This window comes from Heterodontus francisci, chromosome 35 (genome assembly GCF_036365525.1).
Source record: "Heterodontus francisci isolate sHetFra1 chromosome 35, sHetFra1.hap1, whole genome shotgun sequence".
NCBI classification, from domain to species: Eukaryota; Metazoa; Chordata; class Chondrichthyes; order Heterodontiformes; family Heterodontidae; genus Heterodontus; species Heterodontus francisci.
Window position 1 is genome coordinate 40,454,522 of NC_090405.1, and position 13,014 is coordinate 40,467,535.

The 13,014-nt window shown below is 39.8% G+C and overlaps 1 protein-coding gene across 1 annotated transcript in view; it reads right to left on the bottom strand.

The window, feature by feature from the left end:
- The window catches only part of LOC137350533 (streptococcal hemagglutinin-like), a 43,362-nt gene that overhangs the window by 17,291 nt on the left and 13,057 nt on the right, over positions 1 to 13,014 (bottom strand). Inside the window, exons 6-10 of the mRNA XM_068015193.1 lie at positions 11,985 to 12,043; positions 9,969 to 10,105; positions 6,325 to 6,449; positions 1,882 to 1,943; positions 766 to 920 (exon numbers count right to left, since the gene is read on the bottom strand). Coding sequence (XP_067871294.1) covers positions 766 to 920; positions 1,882 to 1,943; positions 6,325 to 6,449; positions 9,969 to 10,105; positions 11,985 to 12,043 — 538 coding nt within the window. The remainder of the gene's footprint in view (positions 1 to 765; positions 921 to 1,881; positions 1,944 to 6,324; positions 6,450 to 9,968; positions 10,106 to 11,984; positions 12,044 to 13,014) is intronic.

A 13,014-nucleotide genomic window follows, 5' to 3' on the forward strand; every position in this document is an offset into this window, starting at 1 on the left:
CTGAAACCACATTGAACATCATGCCAGCAAATCTTAGAGCAAATATGATCCAGGTGATCGTCAATAATTTACATCCAAAAAGGTACCATGGTCTTGCTCATTTATTATTTTAGAGCTATAGGAAAAACTTCCAAGTACATGAGACGCTCTCCCATTTACCCACTCCAACAGGATCGTAAATGCAAGTTTTAAACCAAGTATTGTAATTTCTTTTGCAGTGCTGTCCATTGATGGCACCTACTTGTTCCAAAGGCTACAAAACTAGACAAAAAAAAAGGAAAGCCAATGCAATCTTTGTGCCATGGCAGCTCATCTGTGAACTTGACAAGGTTTGCCTTAGTGCACTTCATAGCAACCTAATCTGTCTGAATCAATGAGTTGAGAAGTAACGGAGGTGACATTCTACCCATTCAAAAAAAAAAGGGACCATGCTGGTAACAGGGGAAGTGACAAGAAACCCAGTCTGAGGCAGGATTGGAAGTGGCATACTAAGGCAAAAAAAAAAGTGGGTGATGGGATTCTGGGAGTACAATGAAGATGGTCCTTAAAAAAGTGGAAGAAAACTCAAGTTAGAACAGGTCTTTATAGCATATAAAGTCAACCCACAATATGAACATGCCAAGTTAACTAATAAAACTGACAACAAATGCCAACCCAGGGGTCATACAATCCATTCTTTAAATTAATGTCAATGTTTAGATGCTATTTTGACTCCACTTTTAAATCAAAACAATTGAAGTGCTTAACTAGCTTAGATTCTCTTACCTCCAACAGTGAAAGAGTAAGCATCAACTGCAAAATCTGTCCCTGCCAAAAAGCCCTTCGAGTCAATGGAGTTGAATAATGCATTCAACACTTCGTGCCTTGTGGGTGGAGTGCTCAGGAATACCAAATCACCTGTTGAAATCACAGACCCACTCCTTTGGTTTGAGAGGGGTCAATCTTAAATCACTAGTTGATATTGGAACAAACTTGTAGTTTAGACAAGCTACTTATACTGTAAATTAATACGATTAAAGATCAGGTTTAGAAGACAAAGACTTCCCAGTTGGAACTCACCACCACATGAATAAGAGGTCTTGAGGGACAAGCTAGATAAGCATGAGGGAGAAAGGAATAGAAGGATATACAAAGAGTTAGATGAAAACAGGGCAAGAGGAAATTTCTGGGGAGCATAAGCAGACCAGTTGGTCTGAATGCCCCATGTGTGCTGCAAGTTCTACGCAATTCCAGAACCCAAGAAAGTATTCTTCTGTAGGAAATAGCACATCAGAAATTTGCCCTTACAAGGCTGGCTGAGTTTATACCAGTTGAAGACTAAAACTTCTTATGAAAGCACTCTACACAGCATGAGGTCAGCAGAGGCTGCTGGAACTGCCTACAATTTACCAGCATCTAGCCGGATGGGTTGACCTGTGCGCATTGTCACAAAGTCGAGGACTGCTAGCCTTGCTTTTGAAAGAAAACTAAGTCCACAAACTCTTAAAATTTGATTTTTAAACAAAATTCCTATCATGTAGTGCGTTTAAGTGCAAATAGTTGAAATTGGGAGTAGGCTTATATTAGTTGTTCAGCTGTAATTTTCACTGCGATACCAAAGCTCGTCCACCACTTCGATGATATTAACTTTTATGCTCAAACTCATTGTTGACTCAAGGGAAGGAAGAAATGGAACTGAATTTCCCCTCCCCACTTCAAAACGAGTCAAAATTTAAAAACTGTTGATGAAGGATCTGTAAACTCCCTTAGAGAACCAAGACCAAAATTAGAACCAACTGGCATTGCATTTCAACATTATGAAACCACATTATGAAACCATTAGACAGTTATGCAAAAAGAAGAATTGAACAGCTGTTTGGAAAAACCACAAAAAACACTTACCCAAATTGTTTGATCACTGCTTGCATGAAGTGGCTGTACTTTGGCTTCAGGATTGTGCGCAACTAAAAGTAATAGATGCATGAATCAAACACTTGCAAACTTTTGCAGCTAAGCAAAAATCTTAATAGCTGGTCTTAAGGGGACAGTCTGGAAGTTTGAGGGACAAACCAAGCATTAAATGCAATGTTCCATCTCATAAGCCCTTAGGTGATCTAAAAAGCCACACAGCTACAATGATAAAAATCTGAACTTTCTATTCCTGCCTTATTTCCCCCCTGCTGCCTCCACTCCACCCTAAAAAGTATAGGATCTACAGATCCTACAACACAAACTACCCCAAGTCAAGGAAAGCAGATTGACGTGCAGAGAGATTTGGTTAACTAAGTCAATAGGTAAGGCACAATTACCCAGTCATGTGGAGTAGGAAGGTTCTATATTAGAGGACCAGTCTGTGCCAAGTTTGTTGTGTTGTCCAGTGGTAAAAGGTTACATTCAGCCTCTGTCCTGGAGTCAGAGATAAAAGTCAGCCATTTCCACTGTTCCCGCCCCCCCATCATTCATTATACTCCAGCATGAATGCTTGGATAGGATTAAGCTCGGCTGAAATAATGCTGCTACTAGTTAAACATATCTAGGTTCATAAAAAACAAAACAAAAAAACAGAACATCTAGTAGTTAAGGAACTGTACAACAGAAAGGAATCAAAAAGCATCAGTGAGAAAATGATGGGTGGAAGAATTCAAAAAGCAAAACAGATACTGGAAATTAAGGTATTGGAAATGCTCAGGTGCGACAGCGGAGGAGAGGAGTCCAATTTTTCATTGGGTGAAAAAAATTGTACGCTTGATCAAAACTATAAACTCCACCCAGTACAGCATTTGGCCATCTATACAATATGCTTTAACAAATTCAGATAGGTTTCTGACTCATCATTGGATCCAAATCTCCCACTATCCTGGAAACTGTTTCCTTGTGACACCTAGTAAACAGATTCCCACATTCCCCTCCCACATATTCAGATCACTACACAACAAAACCGCATATAGTGCTACCCAATGCATATGACTGCCTTAGATCCAAGTGCTGCGCAATTTGAATGCATCAATTCTTGTAGCTGAAAGTAATGAACTATTGTTGATAGAGCAACACAAATATTGCAAGGTCTAGTCCAACCCATTGCTCAGATGTGCACACATGCACATTAAAAATGCATTGTATGCAAAGGGACTGCATAAACATCAAACTGTCTGCCAAGTTTGCCAACAAAAAACAGTGACTACACCAATTTAAATCAACTGCAAAGTGCTTTGGAACTTCCTGAGGAAGTGAAAGGTTCTAAAGTTTTTTTTTTAATATAAAAGAACCATATAATATAGAAGTTGGTTCTTGCTCCACCTCAAGATAGTTGCAACATTTTGATTGTATTGCAACTTACATGTTTAGTTAACCAATTCATTTTTGTGCATCGTTCCCCAACATAAAAAGATAACACCCATGTAAAACCAAGTACTGCAACCAGTTATCCAGTTGCAATTGTGCCAGTCCTTTAAGCAGACCATTCTGTGATGGAATATAGGTATAATAGGTTTAATTAGGTAAAATTTAGATATTTAAAGATTGAACAAATGGTCAGTTTTCAAGACTCAGATATCCCCTTTTAAGAAGGTAGAGTTGGAAATTTCAAGGTCCCTGTTACAATAGAATGTGAACCAGAAACAGCTTTTAAGTTGGGAAATCCATTTCAGTGTTTGTTGCCAGGGAATTGGAGGATAAACATTAAAATATCTTGACATCAGTAAGAGGTAGCAACAAAATTTAATTTAGTGTTGGCAAAAATAGACAGATTGACTCAGTTCAAGCTACCGTAAAAGACAATTCTAGATAATAAAACAATAAATAGAATAGTAATTACAGAAACAAGAGGTCTAGTAAAGCCAATTAGAAACACTGACCAGATAAATGCTCAAAACTTCAAGAGCAGGGGAATTCCAGCAAAACATTAAGTGGAGATGTTGATACTACCAAATATGGATTTTAAGAGCAGGAAAAACAAAGGCAACACCTATATGCTAAAAAGCTCAGATGACACCTTAGAAACAGTATAAACATGAGCTTCTGAAGCAAACATTAGGATTATGAACCCTCAATAGAAACAGAAAATAGGAGGCCATTCCGCCCTTTGAGCCTGCTCCGCCATTCATTATCATGGCTGATCATCCAACTCAGTAACCGGTTTCAGCTTTCGCCCCAAACCCTTTGATCCCTTTAGACCAAAGAGATACATCTAACTCCTTCTTGAAAACATGCAATGTTTTGGCCTCAACTGCTTTGAGATAGTGAATTCCACAGGCTCACCACTCTGTTTGGGGGGGCAGAAATTTCTCAGTCTTGAAAGGTTTACCTCATATCCTTAGACTATGACCCCCAGTTCTGCACTCCAACCCCCCCCCCCCCCCCCCCCCCGGCCCCCACCATCAGAAACATCCTTCCTGCATTTACCCTGTCAAGTCCTGTTAGAATTTTATAGGTTTCTATGGGATCCCCCCTCACTCGTGAATATAATCCTAACTGACTCAATCTCTCATGTCAGTCCCGCCATCCCAGGAATCGGTCTGGTAAACCTTCGCTGCACTCTTTCCATAAGAACATCCTTCCTCAGATAAAGGAGACCAAAACTGCACACAATATTCCAGGTGTGGCCTCACCAAGGCCCTATATATTTGCAGCGACATCCCCGCTTCTGTACCCTAATCCTCTCGCTATAAAGGCCATCATACCATTTGCCTTTTTTTTTTTAACCATTTGTTGCACCTGCATGCTTACCTTCAGCAACCTGTGTACGAGAACACCCAGGTCTTGCTACATATTCCCCTCAGTTTATATCCAGATAATAATCTGCCTTCCTGTTTTTGCTACCAAAATGGATAACCTCACATTTTTCCACACTGCATCTGCCATGCATTAGCCCACTCAACTTGTCCAAATCACCCTGAAGCCCCTCTGCATCCTCCTCATAACTCACCCTCCCACCCAGTTTTGTGTCATCTGCAAATTTGGAGATATTACATTTAGTTCCCTCACCTAAAGCATTAATATATATATTTGAATAGCTGGGGTCTTAGCACCAAACCCTGCAGTACCCCACTAGTCACTGCCTGCCATTTGGAAAAAGACCAATTTATCCCTATTGTTTCCTGATCGCCAACCAATTTTCTATCCATCACAATACACTCCCCCCAATCCCATGCGCTTTAATTTTACACACTAATTGCTTATGTGGGATTTTGTCCAAAGCCTTCTGAAAGTCTAAATAAACCACATCCACTGGCTCCCCCTCATCAACTCTACTAGTTACATCCTCAAAAAGAATTCTAGTAGATTTGTCAAGCATGATTTCCCTTTCGTAAATCCATGCTGACTCTGCCCGATTCTACCACTGTTCTTTAAGTGCTCTACCTTAAAATCTTTGATAATGGACTCTAGAATTTTCACCACTACCGACATCAGGCTGACTGGTCTATAATTCCCTGCTTTCTCTCTACCCCCCTTTTTAAATAGTGGGTTACATTAGCTACCCTCCAACCTGTAGGAACTGTTCCAGAATCTATAGAATCTTGATGACCACCAATGCATAGACTATTTCTAGGGCCACTTCCTTAAGTACTCTGGGATGCAGACCATCAGGCCCTGTGGATTATTTGGCCTTCAATTCCATTAATTTCCCCCAACGCCATTTCTCTAATACTGATTTTTTTCAGTTCCTCTTTCTCACTAAGCCCTATGGTTTACTCGGGGAATTTAAGGTAAAAGTTCACTTTAAATTTTGATGGATATTCAAAGATGTTTTGCTGTAACATTAGCAAGGTTAAATTTTTGGATTCTATGTTAGAAGATTATGTGTTACATCTTAGTAATATTTGTTAGCGATATTTATCCACTTGTGTACTGAATGTTAAATTCTTATATAAAAATGTTAATAAATTGTCTCGTAGTATGCTGTATACAACCACAAGAACCCCCTCTCTCTTTCGCTGGAGAGATATGTATTAGAGCATTTCCCAGACCCCAATGTCTGGGATATTTATGACAGCCTATTTTTTAATTCTGGTTATCCAAAAGATGGTAATATGCTGTTAGTTTTCTTCCTTTGATGGAAAACTAGTTCAATTCTTTGGACCCAAATAAGCGTCTATAGGAATTTGTCTAGTTTGAACTTGAGATTAATAGGGATTAACACCTCATTTGGTTTAGTCATAAGGGGTTAAAGTCATAAATCACTTCAATTCAGGGAAGTGATTAGCAAAAGCAGAACAAGTTCACCTACGTCATGGTCATAGTACATCAGAAGCAGAAGGGAAGCAAGAGTCCTAGACATTACAGCTGCAAGAAAGGATCCACAGCAAGTCGGCTTTGAAGCCAGCTATTAAAATTGTTGGAACTTACTGCCTGGGTCACAGCTTTACCAAGGCTGCAAAAATATGCAGATCGTGAATCTCTCAGGGTAGTATTGTATTCTCTGTTGGTGATTATAAAGGAAACTGGAAGGACTCCAAAGTTCATACCAGACCCTAGGAATAAATATTAGTGTCAAAAAAGCATGCGATTGCAATTTATAATAGAAAAAACCTTCCAGGTCTCAAGTTAGATGCTATCCACCTTTTAAAAGGATGTTGGGATCCATGTATTTGAAGCATACAAGGATACTGAATTACAATAAAAAGTTAGTCCTAACTCTAAAGGAAAACAAACCCACATGATTACTGTTACCAGTTCAACTTTCACTTCTACATATGAAGAGAGCACCATTTTCTTCAAACAAGGGACCAGCACTGGCCAATGACAGGTTACTCATTTATGCTCAAGGACACAGTTTCTGACAAAGGAAGCAACCCAATTATGCACCTGAAACCACAAGCTTGGAGAATGGTTGACATGTTACCAGTTCTTAAGCTAAAAAGTTGGCCTTCAGTATTAACCTGTTGGAAAGGTCTTCAGGAAGGTTTATGGAAGCCAAAGGTCAACCAACCATTCTCATTACATAGAACTGTTGCCAATTTTGCCATGTTCATTAATTGCTATATAGGTCAGCATTTGGTAGGGACTAAGATAATTTGGAAATGTAAAAGTTCACAGCATATAGGAGCCAGTTATCCATTTATATCCTCAGAGCAAGTCCCTCCATTATGTTCATTGTAATTGGTTGGACTAAGCTTCCAGAGATAAATCAAGTTTCTGGTACAAATGGCTCCCATGTACTGTTTATTTGCATCACATCTTTCAGTTAGATATCAACTCAAATGAGTGAGCTAGCATTTAGAATTTAGAACATTACAGCACAGTACAGGCCCTTCGGCCCTCGATGTTGCGCCGACCTGTGAAACCATCTGACCTACACTATTCCATTTTCATCCATATGTCTATCCAATGTCCACTTAAATGCCCTTAAAGTTGGCGAATCTACTACTGCTGCAGGCAGGGCGTTCCACACCCTTACTACTCCGAGTAAAGAAACTACCTCTCACATCTGTCCTATATCTATCACCCCTCAACTTGAAGCTATGTCCCCTCGTGTTTGCCATCACCATCCGAGGAAAAAGACACTCACTATCCACCCTATCTAACCCTCTGATTATCTTATATGTCTCTATTAAGTCACCTCTCCTCCTCCTTCTCTCCAACGAAAACAACCTCAAGTCTCCCAGCCTTTCCTCGTAAGACCTTCCCTCCATACCAGGCAACATCCTGGTAAATCTCCTCTGCACCCTTTCCATAGCTTCCACATCCTTCCTATAATGCGGTGACCAGAACTGCACGCAATACTCCAGGTGCGGTCTCACCAGAGTTTTGTACAGCTGCAGCATGACCTCGTGGCTCCGAAACTCGACCCCCCTACTAATAAAAGCTAACACACCATATGCCTTCTTAACAGCCCTATTAACCTGGTTAGCAACCTTCAGGGATTTATGCACCTGGACACCAAGATCTCTCTGCTCATCTACACTACCAAGAATCTTCCCATTAGCCCAGTACTCTGCATTCCTGTTACTCCTTCCAAAGTGAATCACCTCACACTTTTCCGCATTAAACTCCATTTGCCATCTCTCAGCCCAGCTCTGCAGCCTATCTATGTCCCTCTGTACCCTACAACATCCTTCGGCACTATCCACAACTCCACTGACCTTAGTGTCATCTGCAAATTTACTGACCCACCCTTCTACACCCTCCTCCAGGTCATTGCATCAGCAATGGCCTGTTAACAAATTCAGATACAGAAGAGTTTGAATGTACAGATAGTCAAATACAATTCTTGCAAATGAGGGCAAGATATGTTTCTATCATCAAATTTAGTCAGTATGAAAGGCATTGCATTCATTCCAATTGATGCTTATGAGATGTTAAAGAGTGTTAGTAGTATTGTTCAGGAGCTTGGTCAAAAACCATTTACCATTTGAAATAGTCAACCTTGCATTCAGTAAATCACTGTTTGCAGATGTGGTGACATGAATAATTGCAGTTGTGCCTTAAAACCAATCAACTCCAGCAATTAGAAATACTGGCCATCAGTTGGCACAGAAATTGAACCAGTCAATTTGATAACCAGACCAGTTAATTACTTCGATAAGCAAGACATTATGGTATATCTTGGCAGGACAAAGCTCCCAACTGTCTTCACACTAATCAAAGAAAGAGGTGGCTTCAGTGGATCAGACATGTCCACGGAATGGAAGATGGTCACATACTAAAGGACTTTCATTATAGTGAGGTATTGGGGATTAGGCACACTACAGCCTTCTGGACTGAGCATGGAGTTCAATAATTTCAGAGCATGACGGGGCCCCCATTTTACTTTTATTTTGTTATTTTTTCTTTTTTCCATTTTTTTTTGTTTATTTCATTTCATCTTAGTTTGTTCAGTTTGCTTACCCACTGTTTTTTTTTCATGTTTGTACTTGATCTTCAATCCATTAACACCTTATCTGTACTAATGCTTTGTCTTTCAACACACCATTAACATATTGTTGGCCTTTGCTCCATGACCTTTTGGTCAGCTAGGCAGCCTTGTCCAATCTACACCTTCTCCTTTGTTATCTCTTGCCCCACCCCCACCTCACTTGCTTATAAGCAGTGACATTTCTAATATTTGCTAGTTCCGAAGGAGGGTCACTGATCTGAAACGTTAACTCTGCTTCTTTCCACAGATGCCACCAGACCTGCCGAGTGGTTCCAGCATTTCTTGTTTTTATTGCAGTCACTAGTTGGCAGAGGGATATGGTGACATCCTGTCAAGTGGTGGGCACTGCCACAATGACCAGTGGCTACAGCACCTGTTGCCAAGCTAATGCCAAAAACATTTGTCATTTGGAAGCTTCACGTGCAGCACTTTGTCACAGTACTAGCCTCTCAGCCATCAAAGGTGCACCAAGAGTAGACACTTCACCTAAATGGATTGTCTGCTGCATGTCCATCTTTTGTGGATGGAAGGATGCCAACTAAAGTAAGACATGATCTTGGTTATGAGTCAGAGCAGTTGACTCATTGCAAGGGACATTGCAACCAGCAGTTGAACACATCCAGCAATCTTATACAAGACCACTGGCTCCCAGTTACCTTAATTACACTTCTTCCCATCCAACTTGTTGAGGACTATTCCATTCTCCCAGTTTCTCAGTCTCCAACACATGTTGCCATTTACAGCTCCTTTAGACCTATCTTGTTTCTTGACTGTCCCAGTATCACCTTTAGCCTTTCGTCATCCCTTTCTTGCACCGAGACCCTCTTTCTTTCCTCACCTCTTCCCCCTTTTTCTTGCTTAAAACCCATTACATATCTAAGCTTTGCCAGTTCTGTTCTGAGAAAAGGTCAATAATCTGAAACAGTTTCCACATATGCTGCCTGACCAGCTGAGTATTTCCAGCTCTTAATATCCTACATTCATCTTCAAGTAGAATTTTTGAAGCCTGATCATACTGGACTTTGTGCACTGATGGAAATGTTCAATTCTTGCCCCAATACTTGATAAGTACATTTATAATAAAGAATCACAGGCAACTCAGTGAAGCCTCAAAATGTTAACTCATGAAACTTACCATTTACTTTTAGAGACCTCAGATCCACAGAATTATTACCAAGATTGTTAAGTAACAGCAATGCCTCAGCACCATCAACATGTACAGGGGTAGTTAAGAGTGCTGTTCCCTGAATATTCACATCTCCTTGGATACGTCTGCAAGCATACAATAGTTAAATACAGCTGGCAAACCCCAAATCTACAGACTTACCAATGCTCCAACCTTAATTTTTTCCTACCCAAATGGAGCAATCTAGTTTGATACAATTAACAGTCATCTTTAAAGATCTAAACTTGGAAGTTCCTAATATGGCAACCCATGTATTACTGTACCATATACAACTACAGGTCAATTTAGATACCATAAAAGATTTGAAGGCTCAAAACAATTTTACTCCAATACATTTGAATGCAGAAGCAAGTTATTTTTCAAGCAAGCCAACTTCAGCAACCATTATGCTATTTACAAACCAAGGAGCTAGTTATCGGTTGGGACATTGTTTTATGATCACATACTTCAAAACACCGTTTCTTAAAAGCATTAGACGAGGGGGCTTTGAAGTGGCCTATTGTTACACCAAATGGAGTTTTTGCACACTTGTTTCCAGTCCAGTGGAGTAATTGAACAATCTCCCAGCATTGGCCATTTGGTTGAATGATCACCAACAATAGACAGTTTGCCATTAAGTCATTTAACTGACTATTTAAACTTGGAGTAATCATTGAAGGAACATTTCATTACTGCCTGGCAAGATTATTCAGCCATGCAGTGATTCATCTAGAATATTTGCAGCTTTGAAAAATTCAGCGCATAACTAGGTGCAGATATTTTACATTCAAGGTGCTCATGGCAACAAGATTTGCCATGAAATATGATCACTATTTTTGAAAGTCATGTGGAACCAATGCTACTTTGACTCCCAAGCTAGAAAACCTCCCTTAGCCATTCAGCATTGATACTACACCTTTCAAGTGATTTTCTTTATATCAAAAAAGGGCACAGTCTTGGATATGCATTCCAGTTGCCAGTCAATTGCATGTGGGTTGCAAGTTCAGCCTACACCATCCATTTCCTTCCTATGAGTTTCCATTGTTTGCGACTTTAGACAATAGGTTTTGTTCCTCCCTGTACAAAATGCACTGTAGCAACACACCAAGGCTCCTGCGACAGCATCTTCCAAACCCACGACCTCGATTACCTAGAAGGACAAGGGCAGCAGACGCATGGGACCACCACCACCTGCAGGTTCCCCTCCAAGACACCATCTGGACTTGGAACTAGAATTGCTGTTCCCACTGTTGCTGGGTCAACATCCTGTAACTCCCAACAGCACTGTGGGTGTACCTATATCAAGCACTGTAGCAGTTCAAGGCAGCCCACCACCACCTTCCAGGGTAATAAATGCTGGCCTAGCCATCGACACCCACATCCCACAAACAAATTTTAAAAATGTCAAGGATGGCTGCAAAAGGCTTCAGCTGCACAGTTTACAAATTCCTAAAAACTTTTATAACAAACCATAAATATCTCAGTAGAAAGACATCTCTTTGGACAATATTTAATACTTCCAATGTTAGTTCCCTTCCTTTTTCATGAAGGACCAGCTCCTTTAGTCATTGACAGTCAAATCTTAGCGCTCATTATAAAAAGTGGACAGCACAAAGAGTATTGGTTAAAAGTTTTAAAGCTCTAAACCTTTGTGAAGTCACCCTACTGCACAGCCATATCGGAGGCCCTGGATCAAGTTACATTATCCTCATCCTATACTTCCTTGATAACATTGCATTTCAGGAAATGTTTCAATGGGAGTAAAGCAATGTTTGACATCTGCATTATGAAGGGCAGCTGACTAGTTAGTAAAATAGTTTAAAAATTTACAGGCAATTGCATGCACCAAAAGGGCCCCTCTTTCAGGGCTTTGAGTTGGTCAAAGCAGTGATATAGCTAACTTTTAAAGGTACTTTACATGAACAGTTGTAGCCTTGGCTGCATTCTTCAAAACCATTCATCTTGCTCAATTGAAAACATACTCACATGACTCTTCCAATATTAAACCCTTGGACCAGATACTTTTCCTCCAGGGTTTCCAGAACCTTGCAAGACAAAAAATTTGAGACTATAGAAAAATTTCTACTGTGCCATTTGCAACAGAGCTTTAAAATTTGAATTCTACAAGAGTGTAAAAAAAAGTATTGTGCAGTTTTATTTACTTGGGCTTAATTGAGGCAAGAAAGTTGAATAGGAGGGGATTACTTATTTGAATAAACTTAAAAATTGCAGACAACATTCAACTCCCTTCACATACCCAGGCTTGACGTGATCAGTTTATATTTGATATTTAAAATACCAAAAGAGGTGCTTTATTGAGAAAAGGAGGATATTTATAGCATACTAGTTATGCCACTAGACCAGTAATCCAATTGCCTGAATGAACAATCTGACAATATATACTCCAAATCCACTATTGGAGTTTTGAGAATATGAATTCTATTTATAAAAACTGGTATTATAATAAAGCTATTGGATTGTCAAAAACCCAACTGGTTGACTAATACCCTTTGGGGATGAATCCTGCTATCCTTACTTGGTTTGGCTTGAGTGATGCCAGTCCCAAACCAAAATGGTCATCTCCCAACACTTCTGCAGTGGCCCAATAAGCCTTTTCAGTTGCATTAGGGATGAGCAATAATTGCTGGCCTTGCCAGCAAGACCCACATCCTCAAGAGTGCAAAACAAGGATATTAAACTATGGGAGAGAATCAAGTCATACTAAAAATCCTTCCTTAGCCAATTTGTACAATATGCCTGAAAAGGAGAGAGTTTAGATGGAGTTGATTAGACAGTGATTAATGGAATTGCCACATTAATTTAAAAAAAAACTTTCATTGAGCAGTTGGCTTGGGATATTTGAAGTTCAAGGGTTTATATAAATGCAAGTTGAGCAGAATTAATTTACATAATGTGCATTGAGGGGTACTACAGATACAAGTCCTTATTTCCAATGTACTAATGGGAAAACTTTAAGCTCCCTATAAGCCAACAGAAGTTTTTTTTAAAAAATAAG